Source organism: Ambystoma mexicanum, chromosome 12, assembly GCF_040938575.1.
Source record: "Ambystoma mexicanum isolate Mex_15411 chromosome 12, UKY_AmexF1_1, whole genome shotgun sequence".
NCBI lineage: Eukaryota > Metazoa > Chordata > Amphibia > Caudata > Ambystomatidae > Ambystoma > Ambystoma mexicanum.
In genome coordinates, this window is record NC_090936.1 from 73,443,058 (window position 1) to 73,462,320 (window position 19,263).

Below are 19,263 nucleotides of genomic sequence, written 5' to 3' on the forward strand. Positions count from 1 at the left end.
AATCAATATAGGAAGAGTGCTCCCATTAGTCCAAGTCATCCCCCATGGTAGAGCACCATTTCCCTTCGCATCGAGACAAACTAGGCCATGCATATCAGCACAATGTCTCCAACAGTTTGTACTCAATATGAGGTACATAATATCAATCAGTAGTACCTCAGCGACATCAGAGTAAGGGGCAATCAAAGCTTCATTGCCAGATTAAAAATATTGTCATTAAAATCCCCGGAAAGCATCACATGGCCCAGAGGAAATGGACTATGCCAATAAATCAGTGTCTCGTTAACCTTCTTGCATTTAACATTGCAGTGTGTCCCCATCGGGATTATAGAGTTTAACAAACAAGATCAGAGTTTCAAAAACGGCACCTCATGCAGAATTACTGATAAAAGATGAGGAGAAGTATACCGATTGACAAGAATGACAAAGATAAGCGAACCCTAGACCCTATGGCTAGCTGCCAAAAGGTCTTCCTCTGCCGTTTTGCTTAGCTCTTGAGCAAATAACATTATAGCCATCAAACAGAAAATCCTCAATCAGCCAGTCTCCTGCAACAAAAAGATTTCATAAGACATCAGGGTACGCTGACCTTAAGGGTTTTCCATGAGTTGAAACCCTGTGTGTTCCAAAAGACCCAGCTGATTTTCAGCTTTGCCTCGTAAATTCATACAGGGTGCGAGCCATGATGAAAAGGTGGCTCCAACAACCATGATTTTAAGGGTCTCTGGTCTCAAGGCACCTGTCCCTACGCCAAAAGGCAAACATTAAGGAAAAGAACAAATGATGCATTAGCATTGACACAGATATCAGAATTAGTTCAGCCAAAAAAGCGTTGCTTCTTCCAACACACAGCCTAAAAGAAGACCCCATCTACAGCTTGATAGGAGCATAACAAAGCTGTACTGGCAGGCGAAACAAATTAAACAAATTCAATAACGGCCCAGCTGGTTTCACTATATACCACAGGAAGAACAAGTCTAACGAGAACGTATCTGCAGATATTTCCAAGCAATGGAATACAGTCAAATATGGAGATATATTGGGTCTTATTCAGAAAAGGGCCTGACGTAGAGGGCAAGGTTTTCTCCAACTTCATCCCCTTTCCCAATATCAGAGTTTTCTCATTATAGGAGGTGGTCCCCAAATTAGGTTCCATATGAGGATCATTGTAGTTGGCCAGCAAAGAAGACCTGCCCTGTGCTTTCAAAATATCAGTGGCATATTCTGCTTCTTGCTGGTGCATTGAGAATGGAGGGTTTCCAGTTACACGTTCAGAGCAGGTTTCAGATATAGAGCCAACCATAGCTGGATGCGAGGCAGAAACGAAAGTGTTAATAGCTGCTTATGCTGTTGGCCAACATGCAGCCGTCTTTCAAGAGGGCCTTGAAAGTGTGCCCGTCGGGTTGTACCATCAGCCAAGGTATTAATGGCAGTAAAGGCAGGGGCACAGGCAGAAACCTGGAGCGCTCCATGTTGCCCAGATGGTAATCAAGGGCTGTCAGTCATCAGAAGGAGCGATAGGATCACGTCTATTCAAGCTCTTTTGGCCTGCCTCAGGATGTGTGGATTTTCTAGAGGCATATAAAAAAGAACCACCTTCGCTCTTCTTTTTCTCGTAGGTTTCTTGGGATTTTTTACAATGGAAGTGACACTCCGTAAACTCCTCTGCAATAAGGAGATACTTTCCATTGGCGGTAATGCAGTAGGTGCCATAGCCATATTTTGGTCACGTGCCCTTGATTGTATTTGGGTTATAAGGTCAATAACAGGGCATTGTGGGTCCAGGAAGGCGTTCAGCAGGTTCAAGGTTTGCATTGGTGGCAGCTGTGTGGTACTAGGCAAGAGAAAATCGGCCACATGGGTACATTGAACAGCCTCAGCTACTTTGAAGTTCAAACACAGGGTACCAAAATGGCATCAACTATTTTTGCCAAAATCGACTTGAACTCCAACTGTTCCCTTGCCATGCTCACACATAAGGTGAGAAATGATTCGAGAGATGCTGCCACTGATTTCAGGTTGTTTTGCAATGATTCCACCGTCTTTCCCCTGGATTTAACAGTATGGAAGGAACTGCATGCCCAAACCCTGCCATGTTCATCAACAGCATCACTGTAGCTTTCACTTGTGCTGCCATAGCTGCTCGAGAAACCTGTTGAAAGAAACGAGGCGCTGCAAATCGGGAGTTGCCAAAAGCGGCGTTCCAATTATGTTATCATGCACAGATTAAACACTCCAGATGTCTATACTCCCAAGGGGCCCCAATGATTTCCGTTGAAGATTAAGCACCAATTGGAGTAAGGAATTGTTATTATCAATAGAGGGGAAAGACAAGGAAATTTGATCCTCCAAAGATAGGCTTGGCCGCTCTGGGCTTTCGCTTTCTTGAGCCAGCAATTCAAATATTTGAACAGGATTGATAGGCACGGCTGGCAAAATCTCACTGTCTACCGTAGGATCAGTATGAGCCAATAGATCTGCCACAAGTGGTTGGATTGGAGCAGTCAATGAGGCATGTGAGGAATCTTGTTTATTAGCAGTCCTGGTAGTAGTAGCATGTGCGACTCCATAGTAGCCTGTGATTTTGTTAAGTGCTACTTTCCCACCGGCAGCTCCTAGCTCACAGCCAGTAGAGAAGTCTGAAAGAGCACCGGGAACGCCCACGGGCAGGTTAATGTTTCTTCCATTTTAGGCCGCACCACTGCGGAGGCCGGGTTACCGCCCCTTGATCGATTTTATTTCGTATGGGATATACTCTGTGCAAAGGTAAGAAGACAATAGGCTGGGCGTACCACAGAGGATGTGTAGAAGTGGACTATCCCCGCAGTCCGATGTGCACACAGTGGCACAATGCTCTGCAAGTCCATTGACCAAGGCACAATCACACGGAACGCTTAGTGAAGACACCAAGTATGTGCATATACTGTAACTGATGTTCTGGAGGAAAGACGAAGGAGTAATATACTCAATATTCCAACACCAACTTTAATACATACTGACCAACTAGACAGTAAACTGCAGGTTTGAGCTCCTCCATTGTGCAATTTTACAACAGAGACTCCTCCGCTGAGCAGACAATTCTGAAGCAACAAAGAAAGAGCAAGGCCTGCTGACAGGTAGCAAGTTAAAAGGACCATAAGGGGCAGGCCCATGTTCCTTGCACAAAGGGACATCCCCAATCTCAGACCCAGCCACACTCCCGATATTGTGCACTGTCAAAGCACCGTCAGGGCTGTTTCCGACCTCAGTATTAATGCAAGGCACACCAGGGTGCACGTTGCAGCTCAGCTCCACTCCCGTCACCCACACACAATGGTCACAGGAGTTTTCCGGCTCAACACCTCCACAACTCGCAATCTCGCTTAATACTGCACAAGGCTGGAAGTGGAGGACAACCTCAGAGTGGCGGTATCAAAAATAAAGCCACAAATTCACTCACTTTCTGCATAGAGACAGGTCCACACTTCCCATAAGTACATATCGAATTGCCTTCCGATGCATATACTAATAGGAATGTATTGTGATAAAATAAAAGCTCTACTGGAGAATGTTTCGGTTTACTTGCACGGCTTCTATGTTTGGATTGGAAGTGATTGTCCTACTGCCTTGCAATGTTTCCCCACCAAATATCCCTTCAATATTATGGCACCACGCATTCCGTGCGCATCTTTATAAAAAAAAAAGAAAACTGACACAGGGCGTGTGGGGGGTCCCGGACAGATTTGTTTTGCACAGGGGGGCCTTGACATAAAAGTTTGAAGACCACTGATATAGCGGATGTGTGTAAGACAGTAGGCAGGAAACCTGCACACTGAATGGACCAGACCGTCTACTTCTACCATCTTAACTCATGGAACTACTGGAGCACCATTTCTTCAATTATCATTTGTATTAATGACTGATCAAATCAAAACTTGTAAACAAAGGAACATACTTCGGCCGTGCTGATGCGAGGAATAGGTTTTGCTTCGATCAGGGGAGTAACTCCTGCTGCTCATGCTGGAGCCAGACCTGCTGTGCGGGGACTCCCTCCGATTCCCTGGCGATTCTCTGAAGAATGGAGAGTCTCTCTTATGTGGTGACCGTTCTCTCATATATGGTGGCGGATAGAAAGGTTTTCTTCTGAAACTTTCTCGGTTATCCCTTTAAATAAACAAAACATAGGTTACTGCACTTAGAGCAGTATGAATATCAAGCCTAAAAAACTACAAAAAACACAATCAAAATACAAAAAATTCTGACCAAGTTTGTTAAACGTCCACAAGTAGGTAAGTGCTACCACATCAACTCCTAACCCTTTCAGCTTAGTCTTGAATCCAAATTAAAAAGATCTTCTCCCAATACAATAAAAACATGCTTTCAAACTGAAGTCAATTTAAGGAAAAAAATGATCTACGGTTGACTCTGAAATTCGCAGTCTTTGCAGAATTTTTGATGATGATGTAGGTTTCTCCTGCTATTTAGGTGAGCCTCTAACACTGCAACCCACACTAGACATGGCATTTTTAATTCCAGAGGCCACCCACACCTTTAAAAAGGATCCTAAGCAGGGATATTTGTAATGTCAAAGAGAGACTAGAGCACTTGCCATATTCACATTATAACAGTAGACCATAAATGGCATTGCCGGCAGGATTACATGGGATTTCGCAAAAAATAAAAGCCTTACCAAGCAAGAAAATTAAGAAGCACAAACAGGACAATTAAAAATATTTATTGGAGGCAGAGTGTTACAGTGTCCATTCTGTGTACGGCCGTGATCGGAGCTGGTGATTGTGGACTTTGCTTGAGCAGCAGACAGCGTTTTCTCACTTCCTACTATGTGCGGGAGCGGTGTCAACGTAACACTAGCCTCTCCGCAGAGCAAAGCTGTGTGAGGCAGTGTTACAGTGTTCCAGTTTCCGGAGTGCAGAGGTGGTCCCATATGAACCCTCAGTTTCATTCTTTACAGCTCAGACAAGACTCCAAACAAAATCTAAGGCGATCAGGAGAGGAGTCTTTGAAACAGTTTTCTCATCCAGGAGAAATGCATCCGAGTCCTTGATTGCAGCAACAACTCCTTTTAAGCCTACACCAACAGACCGGCAGGACAACGTCTCTGCCTGGTCTAATCTTTCCAAAATGGGTACAGAATGTAATGGCCTTACCCTGGCCTTCAAAAGGAAATTGGTTGCAGTCAGCGACACAAAGGCTCTGGCTGTCCCCCTTAAAGCATGCCCCAGGAGCTTTAAGCAGTCTGTGGTCTCTGGCAAAGAATTGGCCCCCTTAATAGATGAAGGGGGCTTTACTAACATGCTTGAACTAACCGAAGCAGAAATCTTCAAGGTCGTTGGGGTTTCTGAATTAACTAAAAGTAAACCCCCAAGTGGTTTGCTGCTGGACTCAGGGAATTCGCCTGAGGGGACTCAACGCTCGAGTTGCAATGGTGACCCTCCATGTGTTTGCTCCCCCCACGCCTGATAAATCACCCGAATTGGCCAACGGGGCGACCTAAGAAGTCATTATATAATCTCAAGGTCAGAAGACCCGGTTCTTCCTTCCGTCTTGCCTCCTAAATTCTAACCACCCAGCCTTTAAGGTGGGCACTGCCTTTGTGTCGGAGGATAAGCAGAGCCCACAGGCCTGCAACTCAGGTCAATTCGCTTCCCTGTCCCTCCAACCTGAAAAAGGAGGTTTCCGTGGTCCGAATCAATTCGGCAAATGAGGCCCCAATTTAATTTTTTCTACATATACATTGAATGATTCCGTCTTTTCACTGCGAACTTTGAAAAGGGCCAGTGCTGATATTCAATTCCACTGCCTTCAAGGGTCAGCCTTCTGCGCTAGCAGCGTTAACAAACTTCATGCCCTTTCTTGAAGTTGTACGATTCCTTAAATGGAAGTTTGAAGGATCACGCAACTTTATTGGCTCTCTTCAACTCAAAGCTGATATACATGGAACATTTCCTCACTTCACTACAGTCAAGAGCAAAAGAATTCAACAAAACCCTTCAACTGCCCTTTCTTTGGGGAGGGAGGAAAAAAAAAACATCTTATGGATTCTTTGCTGGACTTACTTCAAGTTAAAGCTTCTATCCAGGTTCAGAACGCACACAGGGTTCCATGGGACAGATGTATTTCCCCTATTGTCATCCCAATTGCCTGCAGAATTTGCTCTAAGGGAAGAGAGGAATACAAGAGTGGAAATGGACGGGGTCCCGAATGGTAAGTCATCCTCTAACGAGTTACCCTTGGACAGGGAGGCGCGTGGGCAAGAGCTCTTGAACATCGCAGCTTCGGACTATTAAACTGACGAAGGAGCTGTTAACACCCAGTGACTGTCCTATTATGGGGCTAAAGGAGGGTGCCCAGGTTCTTTTGGGAAGTAAGGAACTGCGGGCTGATCAAAATGCTGTGGCTCACACTTTTTACCCAATCTTTCAGAACGGGAATAAGCGTAAAAGATTAGAAATAATTTGTAAATCTGATATATTGGTGATCAAGTTGAAATAAACATTGGCAGCTAAGCATAAGAGGAAATCTAATGGTTCACAGGCCTTTGAGGAACTTATCAATTCCCTCCGCAAATGACAACATGAACACCAGAGCCTCCTCCTCTATGCAGCAGTTGAAGGGTTTTTTAAGGAGAGGTCCCCAATCGCCAAGGTGGCCGGCCCTCTTGCAGCACTGAAAGAGGGTATCTCAAACTTCAAAGAAGTGACAGAGCTTGACCTTTCGCTCTTGACGGTCCATGAAGATGATCTGTGTGAGGAAGAGATTGTGTCCGAGCCAGAGGAATTTAACACTATCAATGAAGGCCTCTCCCAGCTCATCTGTCAGGGGCTTAATGGAGAGCGATCTGAAGCACAGTTCCAGTCTTTGGAAGACCGTAGAAGGTCAACTGACCTCAAAAGGCTTGGCCACACCAACTGCCGAAAAACCCTGATAGTAGGGAAATCACGGTTGGGGGGGGGCTCTAAAGTGACCAAATCGCCTGGTGAGGGTCCATTAGCTTCTTGAATTTTGAAGATAGGAGAGAAACTAAGCCTATGAGACAACACTCCAAAGTGATCCCACTCAAATTGAAACTGGAAAGGGGCCTCCCTCTTAAAGACAGGTTGATCTTGAATAGGGCAAATGTGGTGAAGCTGTTCCAGCACGTCCCTGCATTCCACTTTTTGAGCTGCGAGGATATTAAAATTGTCGGATTTGTAAACTAGAGAAGATCTGACATTGTGATATTGCACCTTAAATCTAGGGGTGTGAAAGCCTCTCTCCTAAAGCATGCTCACTTTTTGCAGCCCTGGGGCTTTAACTTGACGGAACATGTCTGCAGAGAAAGATCACTAGAGTATCAGAACTCCAGTCAGTCAAATGAGGGACGCAAGAAGCCTAAAAGAATATCTTGCAAAAGGCCCAAGATCGAGCTACATAGTCCTCCCGGTAAACCATCAGAGGTAGCTTGTGAAGGAGATCTTAAAGGCTCTAATGGCCCAGCTGTGAAGCGAAAAAGGCCTTTTAAAATTATATTTTTAACAGCCGGTCGAACGGTGGTCAGAGGTTTATTTCCCCGAAAAGAATCGTCACTTCGAAAGGGGAGATGTGAAATGAAAATGAGAAGCAACTCTAATGAAAGCAACTAACGAGAGACAGGATGGACCTTTGGCAATATGGACATTATCTGCTTACAAGAGACGTAGCTGTCGACTCCTCCGGTCTACAGCGGCTACTGCTCCTACATGAATCCAACTTTTATTGGCTCCAAAGGAAGGCCCTTCGCGGGCCTCCTAAAATTGATTAAACAATTGAAGAGATTTTACTGTTGTAGACTCTGTATGCCCTAATTGCTTTATTTAGGGCACTTTCATACGCGCATCTTCCTTGGATCGCCCAAAATGGCTGTTGATGATAAATGTCTATTGGAATCCATGGGGGATTGAAGTGAAACAGTTCCTCCAGGCGTTTAGTGACATCCTAGACAAATTTAACAGCAAATATATGATTGACTTCATTTGTGTCGGTGGGGACATCAACGCTCCTGTCTCCTTGGAGGCGGGCTGTGGAAGATTACTGAGGGGGACCGAATAGCCAGAGACATACAGAAGCCCTGGCTTGGCTGGAGCTAATGGAAGATCTCGATCTCCATATGGTCAATGGCTACAGCGAGGCGAATGCCCCCCCCCCCGCCCCTACATGGCCCGACAGGGTGTATTCCTCCACATTGGATTATGTGTTTGTTTGTTCCAACTTAAATAAGCAGGTTTCTGGTTTGAGAATCTGTCCTAAAAAGAATAGTGATCACTCCCTTCTGAGACCATCTATAGGACCTAGTGAGCCCCTCATGCGTAGGTCGCTCTGGCAGTTTCCTTTGGATGTCTCTAATGGTGGTAACAGACGGAGACTAAGAAAGCAGGATGTCAGAACTTTAAAAATCAATTTTGAAAAACTAGAGAATAGAGAGAAGGGTGTAAATTATACCCCCGTGTTAGTGGCCTTTAGTGCCTCGAATAACACCGTAAAGGGCAATGAGCGGTCCGATAGTCACATTTATGATGCGGAAATGGAGAGGCAAAAAAACAAGTTGAGAAGAGAAATAGGTCACCATACCAAGATCAAGGATGGTGGATGCATCACATCTAATCGCTAAGAGACAACAAAGATTTAGAAACTGGGCAGCAGCACATAGGGCTACATTGTTGCAGAAGGACTCGGACTCCATTCTTGCAAAGATACTGAGGAGGGGTACTAGAGCTATTTGGGAATTACCCAATCAACAGGGCAAAGGGGATGAACTGCCAGCGATGAGCACGGTACCAGAGAATAAATGGGTGGTTCATTTTGAAAATATATTTGCCAAAAAAGGCCCCTCACCTTAGATCTGCTCAGGATCTAAGGGGGGTGGGTGGACATTATGTTTTGATGAGACCTATTATGGCTCATCAACAAAGCAAGCAGATCGAGATCTCCCGGCCCTAATGGCATTACAAATCTGATGCTGACGGCAGCCCCGGAGGAATGTGCTTCTTTCATGTTCTGTCTTTAAACAGGTCATAAAAACAGAGACAATTCCCAAGTCTTGGCAGTGTGCAGTGATCGTCCCAATACACAAAGGAGGAGATGGGGATGACATGGAAAATGATTGCCCCATCGCCCTTCTTGATGACATGGGAAAGATCTTGGGGCGGGGGGAAGGGGGTTCTTGTTGTCTCTTTTGCAAAAATGGTTAGTTGATTCGGCTAGAGTGGACCTCAGACAAACTGGCTTTATAAAGAGTGTGGGGACAGATATGAACTTGTTCTTCCTAAATATTCTAAACGGAAATGCAACTGATAAAAAGAAAAATCTTTATGGCATTCATAGACATCAAGAAGGCTTTCGAAAGCATGGACAAGGAATTACTCTGGGAAACAATTGATGGGTGGGGGTGCCTGAGTCCCTACCAGCTGTAATTAAAGCTCTATACACAAAAACCCATATGTTGGAGTGAGCCTCAATTACCAGGGCCCCTTATCCAAGTGTATTACTGCGCAAAGGGGGTTAAAACAGGGCTGCCCACTTGCCCCAACCCTGTTCAGTATCTTTTTGTCGGACTTACCTGCCTCTATGGACGGAGCGAATGCTTCCTCCCCCCTGCCCCCCAAAGATCGGCAATGGTAAGGTTGGCAGGTTACTAATTGCGGACTATCTTGTCCTTCTGGACCAGACCCCTATCGGGCTGAGCTAAGCCTGAATGCATTGCAAGAGTTCATGAGAGCTAATGGCCTTGAGATCAACCCTACGAAAAGCAAAGCTATAGTTTTTGGTATAAACAACAAGGAGGGGTGTATCCGGTCATCAATGGTTCTTGGAGGGGAATCCCTTAATAGAAACCCACTCGTTGATCTATTTGGGGGCCCAGATCAATAACAGGATGGACGATGGCCCTAGACTTTTAGCCTTAAAAAAAGAAGGTCTCCATGCCGACATTGCAAGCTATATTGCTGCATAGGAGATTTGGAAAATTCTCTTTAGAACCTGCGATTACTTTCTTTGAGGCAAAAGTGACCCCGGTTTTGATCTTTGGGGCAGAGGGCTTTCCTTTTTACATCTTATAAAATATGGGCCTCTTTAGAAGGATTTTTTTGGAGAAAGCTTCTGAAGTTGCCAAACTCAGTGGCCACTTCAACCATCAGATATGAATTAGGCCTCATTTAATTGTACTTGAGGACAGCTCGGAAAATTCTGTACTTACTTCACAAACGCTTATTGGTGCCTTTAAACTCCCCCCTTGCCCCCGCTGCTCCATTTGAAATTCTCAGCAAAGAATTGGGGGGAAGTCTCTGGAACCCTGGGCCATTGGGAGCACTGTTGCAGAGCGTTGGTCAAATTGCTGGACATTAATATTGAGGTCCTGCTGACAAACCCGGATAAAATAAAGAATAAAATCTGGGAGCAAGACTGGATCAGCACATTAGATGATAGAAACAACCATCGAATGCAATTTGACTTAGGCAAGGAGACCAAAGCATTTGGCGTAAGACAAAAATACCTTAATGTTCTTCCCCTCCCTGTGGTACAGGACCCAGTTTATGATACTAAGACTAAATGTATTCCCTACCAATAAAAATGTGAAGATGTATGGTAAATCGAGGTCCGAGAAGCGTAGATTTTGTTGTGGGGAGAAACAAGTGGAAACCTTACGTCACGTTTTTGGTTAATTTTAGGGGGCTGATGGAATTAAGAACAAGGTTTTTGGGCAATTGTTTTGCTAAAAGACAAGGCAAGTAGGCTGATACGATCTGGCTGTGCTTCATGGGTGGTGAAGATTTTTCGATTATCTTTGCGGCAATACAGTTTCTAGAGATGGTATTCCATACATCCCCTCTCGAGCTCTTCACTCCTCTACCTCCAACGCCCCCAGGGTCAGTCGTTTTTCTAAGAAAGGAGCTGGTGGTAGATCTCCGTCTTCGGCTGGGGCCTCCCTATGGAACAGCCTCCTGCATCTCTAAAACTTGAGGAGAACCGTCTCCGGTTCCGGAAGCACCCCAAGACCTTACCCCTTTTCTTCTGCCTTCCCTCCCCTCTCCCCTGCTGATCTGTTCTCTCTTGGCACCATGCACCTGGCCACCCTCTGTCCTCCGGGCCCAGGTACCTAGTCACCCTGCCACCCTCCCACACTGCCTCTGGGCCACCCCTTGCACTGGGGTCTGTATCTGTACCCATACAGCCACCCTGTCTGCTGCCTTAAACCTAGCACTTGCAAATTGCTGGCTGCACTACCACTGTTTGTTGCTTTAATTATTTATTTATTAATCTGTTTCTCCTCTGCTTCTCACTTTCCACTTCTCCCCCTTCTATGCACTTTTCCCCTCCCCCTCTCTCATGCACTTGCGCATTCTCAATGTCACTGGGCCTAGTAAGATCGCTGTTTTGTTCTCCCCTGTTCCCCTCCCTTGGCTTGTCGCGCTCTGAAACACTTGTGTACGAGCACGATAGAAATAAAATATCAATATCAATACACAAAGAGGAGCTAATTGCCATCACTAGGCTTTCATTGTAAGAGGGGATAATTCCATCGCCACGGTCAGCAGGTGTTGATTTGCCAGTTTCCTTTCTGATGGGGGGGGTGGGATGGGATGGGGTTTTGTGGACTTTTGGGTCAAATCAATGTGAGATATATTGGAGGGTTTAATTTGATAAAAGGGTTTTGATAAAAGTTTATAATAAACTGAAATCAATAAAAAGAAAAAAAATGTATAAACTATATTTCTTATACACTCAAGATTGTTCACTGGAGGTAGAATAAAAAACCTGTACGCTTGATTGGAAAGAAAACCATGCTCTTTATATAATAAAAGTAGAACAGCACAATCTTGGCCCTTTACAGACAACTGGGCTGTTCAACTCAAATGACCATAGAGATGAGTGTGCTGGTAGACCATGAACCTCTTGTGACAGACTCCTAGAATAGCATTACCCTAGGATCACACCAAATTGTATACGCATGTGCCAGTGTGCCACTTCAGCTGTGTGCATGCAATGGCTTCAATACTTCACTGCCATGTCTCTGAATGGTTGAACCACTAGAAGGAGCTAGAGTTTGCTGCCTAAAGGAAGGTGGGACAATGAGTACCAGCACAAGAGCCACTGCGGTGAACTGACTTGCAGTTATTTGTCTGCAGTTTACCCCATTCCCTCCTAACTCTTTGAATAGACTAGTCAGCGCCCGGAAGACACCTTAGAGAGCATGGTTTACCACTCACCTATTTAGCCAGGAATACGCGTTGGCAACACCTAACCAAAGAAAAAGGAGCATAACATATTGACTTCAAATTCTGGGAGTAGTGCAAAGATAAAGCTTGAGATGTAGTCCAAGCAGCAGCCCTGCAGAAGACATCAATCGGCAGCTTTTGCTGGAATGCCACCAGCAGGAAGATCCACTGGTAAAGGGAATCTTATGAATCTGGTATGCTTTCTCAACACAGGACTAAAACTCAGACCAGCGAAGCGACACCACAAGCCACATTTTGGAAATCTAGTTCCATCTGTACAGAATTTTAGAGCTCTTCATATGTCACAATAATGCCCATTTCCCACGAGCCCAGAGGACGGGTTTGGAACATAAAAATGGCAAAGCGGTTTCTTGCTGGACCATTCTGGAGGTAGAAGGAAAGGCTTGGAATGCAGAAATGTTTGGTCTTTATAAAAGATGGTGTAGGGCTATCCCGCCGAAAGAGCCTGAAGCACTGACAATGTGATAACTAAAGACTCTCACTGCTTTACAGGCGACAAACTTGCTTTTGCAAGTGGGCTCGGCTGGGAGGAATTGGTCGCCAGGGTCCCTACCTAAATGATCAAATCCCAAGAAGGGACTAATCCGTCCAGAACCAGATGTCCACAGTATTCTGCTATGCTTACTATTTACTACCTATTTGTTCAAGTTGGGAGTAAAGAAATCATTCCCAATTAGGGTATATTACTCTCTCAGACGAGTGAAAATGTATTTTAACAGTAAAAGCGATGTCTTTTTGCACCTACTAATGAGCAGCGCAGATCATGCTTGGGTTAAATGTATGATATGCTTGGATTTATCCAAACCATCAATAAGCCTACTCACGAGAAAGGACGCACCCTGGACTGGGTAGCCCACTACAACTGCCCCATTCACGTCCAGGACATATCCGCCATCCCTTGGTCCGACCACTTTTGCATCAAACTAGACATCACCACCACCTCTGGCCCCACTAAATCGAACATCACATTGCCAGCTGCTCTCTCCAGAAGCTCACGGAAGCTCACCAAAGAGAATCTCCTCCCACACCTCATAGCACCTGCCCTCCAGCCACCATTTCCAAATTATCCTATTCTCCTGGCTAACTCCTTTAAGAAAGTCATCACCCTTGCAGTTGACACCATAGCTCCTCCTACCTTTAAAAAGGCTAAGAAAACCAAGCATTCCAATGCATGGTTCACTCAGGAACTAATGCTCATGCATTCTAATAAAAGGGCCTCTCTCGCCACTTGGAAAAAAACCCTACTGAAAAAAACAAAGCACCATTCCAGGCCATCACTAGAGACTATAAAGCAGCCATCACAAAGGCCAAAGCTGCATCCTTCAATACTAGGATCAACAACTCCCAGTCTGGGACGAAGAAAATCTTTGCTATCTTCAGTGAATTAGAGACTCACACTACTCCTCCATCAACCCTCCTAAAGGACAAGTCTTGGTGTAACACTATTCAAACTGCCATGTTAGAGAAATTGTACACCCTGCATTCCAAAATTCTAGCCCACCAAAAAGCCATACCCGCTCTTCTATACTCTTGTCCTACTCCACCCTGCACAGCACCTGCCTGTAAGGAGATACCGGCATTTGAATTCTCAGACATGAGCGATTCGGAAGTCATTACCCTCATCAGGTCCATCAAACCCTCCAATTGCAAAGGAGATGCCTGCCCGGCACATGTAATTAAGGACTGTGCTCCCGCCCTCGCCCCTTCATCACTGCAATCATTAACTCATCCTTCCGCCCTGCCCAAGTCCCAACGTCACTGAAGGAGGCCTGGATCCGGCCGCTCCTAAAAAAACATCCCTTGATCCACTGGTCCCGGGGAACTACAGACGTATCACCACTGTCCCCTTCCTACTAAAGATACTGGACAAAGCAGCTTACCTGCAACTGCAGAAATTCTTGGAAGACAACCAACTCTTGGGACTACGCCAGTCTGGCTTCCGTCCACGGCATTGCACTGAGTCGGCACTACTTGATCTTAAAAACCAAATTGATGACCTGAGGGACATAAGTAAGCCGGCTCTCCTCCTCCTTCTAGACCTCTCAGCGGCTTATGACCTGTTTGACCATAAAACACTATGTCATCACCCATCATCCTCAGCCAACTTCTCCCCAAAGGCCTGTCAATGGATATCATCCTTCCTCAAAGGAAGAGTGATGAAGGTGTTCTCTGACTGCTCGAGTGCTAACGCCAGTCCCATTAAATGTGGTGTCCCACAAGGTTCCTGCATAGCCCCGACTCTCTATAACCTCTTCACCAGGCCCCTATTCCAAATCCTTGACGCCATGGGCATCTCATATGCCAATTATGCAGATGACACCCAAGTGCTCATACCCCTGACCGGTGACTACCCCTCTGACATGAACACCCTAAACCTCATCTACTCCACAATTCAATCTTGGATGGCTGAAAACTGGCTCTGTCTCAACAGTGATAAAACGGAACTCTTGCTAATTGGATCCACTGCAACACTGGGCAAATTGGACAAGCAGTACGGCTCATTCACAATAGACAACATACCTATCAGTGTGTCTCAAGTAATTAAGACGCTGGGCGTATATCTTGAACTTAGCTGGACCATAGAGAGGCAGGTTAATGCCATTGCGTCCGCAGCAGCAGATCATTTGAAACTAATCAATGCAGTTAGGCCATTCCTATCCCAAGAGAACTGCCTCACTATTGCAAGGGCCATCATTGGATCTAGGCTGGACTATTGCAATGCCCTTTTTGTTGGAACTTCCCAAAAAAACCTGGCTATACTCGAGCTGGTTCAGAATAACGCTCTAAGGGCCGCTACGGGTATCTCACCTAGGGATCACATCTCTAGTGTCAGAAGACAAGTGCACTGGTTACCTGTCAAAGAAAGGATTGTTTTTAAAACACTTGCTCTCACACAAATGTCTTCACAGGCTAGCCCCCCCCCCCTGCCCATCTAGCTCAAAGGATCATCAGACAAACATCCTCTATACTGTCCAGGGCTGCTTACGCCAATCGCATCATTGTCCCTCTACATGCAGAGTGTAGAGCCGGTGGATCTAGCTTCCCAGCATGGCAGCGACATACTGGAACACCCTACCAGCCCAAATCAGATTGATCCAATCTCATGCAGCCTTCCGCAAGGCACTAAAAAGCAGCCATTTTGTATGACAGCCTCCCCTTCCAGCCTGTTTTGTGCCTCATGCCCTCTGTTGTTCTCATACCATGTACCGTACAGTACCGTGAAATGTAACCTGTTCTGGGTCTACGGACTCTCTGTAACTAAGCAATTGTATCAAACTGGGGCCGCTCACCTGTAACCCCAAAGCAAGCCTACTTTCATCGTCTTACAGCGCCTCGTTGCCCATGGGTTGTAGTGCGCTATACAAATCTAAAATAAATATGCTCTCACAGCTAAGCAGTATGCAGCGAATGGTAGCCGGGGAGAAGTCTGTGAATGATACAGTTCACGCTAGAAGCAGAGATGGCTTATCTGTCCAGGAAACAATGATAGGCTGTACAGAAAGGCATGTATCCGTGAAACCGCAAGAGAGGCTTTCAGATGTACTTTTTGCACCTTAACATGATGCATGGTTTAATGTACACCGTACGGCAAATAAACATCATTTAAAATAGAAGCTGGGTGGCGGGAGGCTGCCAAAAGACCCGAGACATGTTCGAGGGTGCACAGGTGAAGCCCTTCAACCAATGTAAGTCAGACTTCAGGGTGGGAGAAGGGAGCAATTCCGATATACCCAAATAAGGCACTGGCTCCTGCACCCCATTATGAAAGAGGCTGCGATGCGCGAGTTAACTGCCTTCGAGAAATATCTAACCACAGATCCTGATATATGCACATATAGAAAAGGGTGAGGACCTACCCCAAAGGAGATGCATGAAACGCTGGGAAGAGATCTCAAGTCACCCAATAGAGAAATCTGACGGGTAAAATTATGGACGAACATACCTAAGCTTATGAGGTCCCTCCAGATCCAAGAAATATGGGTAAAACTGATTCTACAGTGGCACTTAACCCCAGCAAAACTCCCCAAAATGTACCCTTGGGAACCTAAGCTCTGCTGGAGGGAATGCGGGATGGAGGGAACATGGAGCCATATATGGTGGGAGTGTCCCCGTATACAAGAGTACTGAGGGGGGATACAGGAGGCAATAGAACAATCCCTGGGGGGTGAAGAGTAGAGATAACAGAGGCTTAGCACGGATAGGCCTGGACGGGGCACTGGATGAATTGACCTCGAAAGCAGAGCGCAAACTATATGTCATCCTGATGATGGCGGGGGCACTAGAACTAGCACAAAAATGGAAGTCCAAGGAACCTCCGATGGAACATGAGTGGGTCGGAAAAATATGGAACTTTGCTGCGCTGTAATGGTTAACCTATTCTTTGCAAGGTGACCATTGACGATACCCAACAGACTGGTTGAGGGTGCTGGAGTTCTTCAAGTGTGGGCATGGTGCCTGAGGAGAATGCGCCTCTTAGGATTGGGGTGACCGTCTCAAGCTCCACACCCCGGTGGCTAAGGGGCCAGTGGGGAGCCAGGATACGCATATGTTGCATAAACTGGCCAGCATTGAGGAGGGGACCCTTACCGCAGTGGAGAGAAGCACCATGGACCAAGCCCGGGCCAGGGGAGGGAGGTGGGGGAGGGGCTCCAATTAACGTGGATCTGTATTGTTTAAAAATGCATATAAAGAGTTATGTTAAACAAATAACTAGAAGCTGGGGTTGGGCAGAGACAGGATAGCACGATGCAGAAACTTGCCATGAAAGTCTTTGAGACGCATTACTACATTAATGTCCCTTTTTTATGCCACTCATGTTTAGTGATGATTGGAACCTTTTCCCACTGAGAATGAGAAGGAATGTCTTTCTGCAAAATAGAAACGGACATGTAAAACCAGGTATTCCCAAATGGCATTAGTGTTTCAGAATTGAGGTGAAAAGAGGATAGCCGGAAAGAGGAGAATGCTGTTTTCCACCTCTACCGCTTCTCCCAAATCACCCTTGGTGTTCTCCAAGACACTTCCTCCTCCCTAAATCATCTCTCCTCTCAGCTGCTCTCTTCGCAGACACGATAGTTCTCTGCACCTCTACTTCATAAAAGGTGGCAGCTGAACCCTACCAGCTTTATAGGGACCTCCGTCTGCATGGCAGGTGTGCTGAGAAATAGTTTATCGCATGGGACTGGACAATTTGAATTTGCAGGCAGTACTGTGCCTGCACGGTGGTCTCCCCCTCCCCACCTCCTTACGTGGCTCCGTGAAGCGAGCAGATATCTTGTGGTCGGTGCCCTCTCGATTGCCGTACTTGCACATGTCCGCTTGCTGCCCGCAGAGCATGTGGTTCCTAGGTGCGCAAGCTAGGCTTGCGAACGTCTCCTCGAGTCGTGTGCAATTGGCTGTTTCCTTCCAGTGGGATCTGTCCCAAAGTCAACCTGCTGCCAAAGAGTTTGTTTACCTCTCACCACATTTCTTAAAGTGTCCATGCTGGTTGTCCCTGCCATGCTCTTGGGAATGTGTGAGGTGGACAAGGGGATCCTCTCCTAAACCAGCAGGTTCTGCATCCTTTACCTGGTTCCCAGGGTCATCCCACCCCTAGCCCCCAAAACTAGGCAGAGCACTTTGCCACAACCATGAACAACGCACTACAGAACTTTGTTGTGCGAGCGAATGGGGGGGGGGGGGGGGGGGAGTCTTAACATTTCTCAGGGACTGTTACAGGATTGGATGGCGCCCACAATGCCTTAGACTTTTGGACCTTCATTGAGCCCCAGGTAGCAGACAAGTTACAAATAATAGAGGAAAACCTGAGCCGCACTGAGGGGGGAGGTGGGGAGGTGTTTCACTTGTTAAAAAACTTAATAAAGAGAAGTTTTAAAAAAAATAAGAAAACAAAGGCGGAATAGGATGTGGATGCAAAGGGGTATTCAAATTGGAATAAAATAAATAGACTAAAAAAACAATGAAAACACAATACACAAAGAATTTCGGACTGTAAATATCGACTAGCTAACATACTTATGTTAACTGAGATGTTCATCCAGTAAGCTTGGAACAGTAGGATTTTCGAAACAAATGTATGCCCACATCACACATTCAATTTTCAAACATAATTAATGACCTACTACTCCAGGAGACAGCAACCATCCCCGGGGAGGTTTCCAGGGAGGCGGTGCTTTAAAGACAGTCCTGACATGACAATGACCCTCTAACACCAGAGAATGGATTACTGGGGTCCTTTGAAGTAGTTAGACCTTGGAAGGGGTGGAGTTAAAGTAGCCCAGAAAGGATCTTTATTCAAGCAAGGGATTTCACCACCTTGGATTTTACTTGCCTACCCACACTTTTTGCACCCTCTCCCACTTTTGGCAGACAAGGCACTCTGGGTATGACATCAGGCGGAAAAGGACCCTCGATACAGCAGCCAGGACAAGACCCCCTAATAGCAGGTGGAACAATCTGCTGGAACATGTTTCCTATGTAATGGGGGGAACCCCTCTCCCTAGCTGATCATCTTTGGACTTCAAGGCAAGAAGGATTTCCGTGGCAGTCTGTTTGGGATACAGTCTATTCCAAAGTTCTCTGCCACACGTTTGTTTGTTTATTATTTATAATGCGCGATATACCCTCAGGTAACAGGGCGCAGCAGTTACACGTATATGCGAAGCTTAGTTACAACAACATAACATTTACAGACAATTATTAAATACAGTACAGGGTATATACAGACGAGACCTATTAACAGGTGGCTAGTGCAAGAGCAAGAATGCAAATGAGAATAACTTCTTTGCAACCGTAGTATATACAGGTAAAGGTGAAGGTAAGGTAAGCAGTATACGTCTGGGTGAGGGGTAGTAGAGGTTCCCGTCAGTGGATTCTAGCTACTTACAATATTAATGGGCATTCGCTTTCAGCCACAGGATGGAGTTGGTCCTGAAGTTTTGGTAGGGTAGGTCAATTCTGAATGTGGGAGGTAGGGAGTTCCACAGTTTAGCTGCTTTCACTGGGAAACTAT

The 19,263-nt window shown here is 45.9% G+C and overlaps 1 protein-coding gene across 2 annotated transcripts in view; it reads right to left on the bottom strand.

Moving 5' to 3' along the window:
• Positions 1 to 19,263, bottom strand: part of PPHLN1 (periphilin 1) — a 401,076-nt gene that overhangs the window by 160,626 nt on the left and 221,187 nt on the right. For both annotated transcript variants that reach the window (XM_069628026.1, XM_069628027.1), the window contains exon 7: positions 3,935 to 4,143. In XM_069628026.1, coding sequence (XP_069484127.1) covers positions 3,935 to 4,143 — 209 coding nt within the window. The remainder of the gene's footprint in view (positions 1 to 3,934; positions 4,144 to 19,263) is intronic.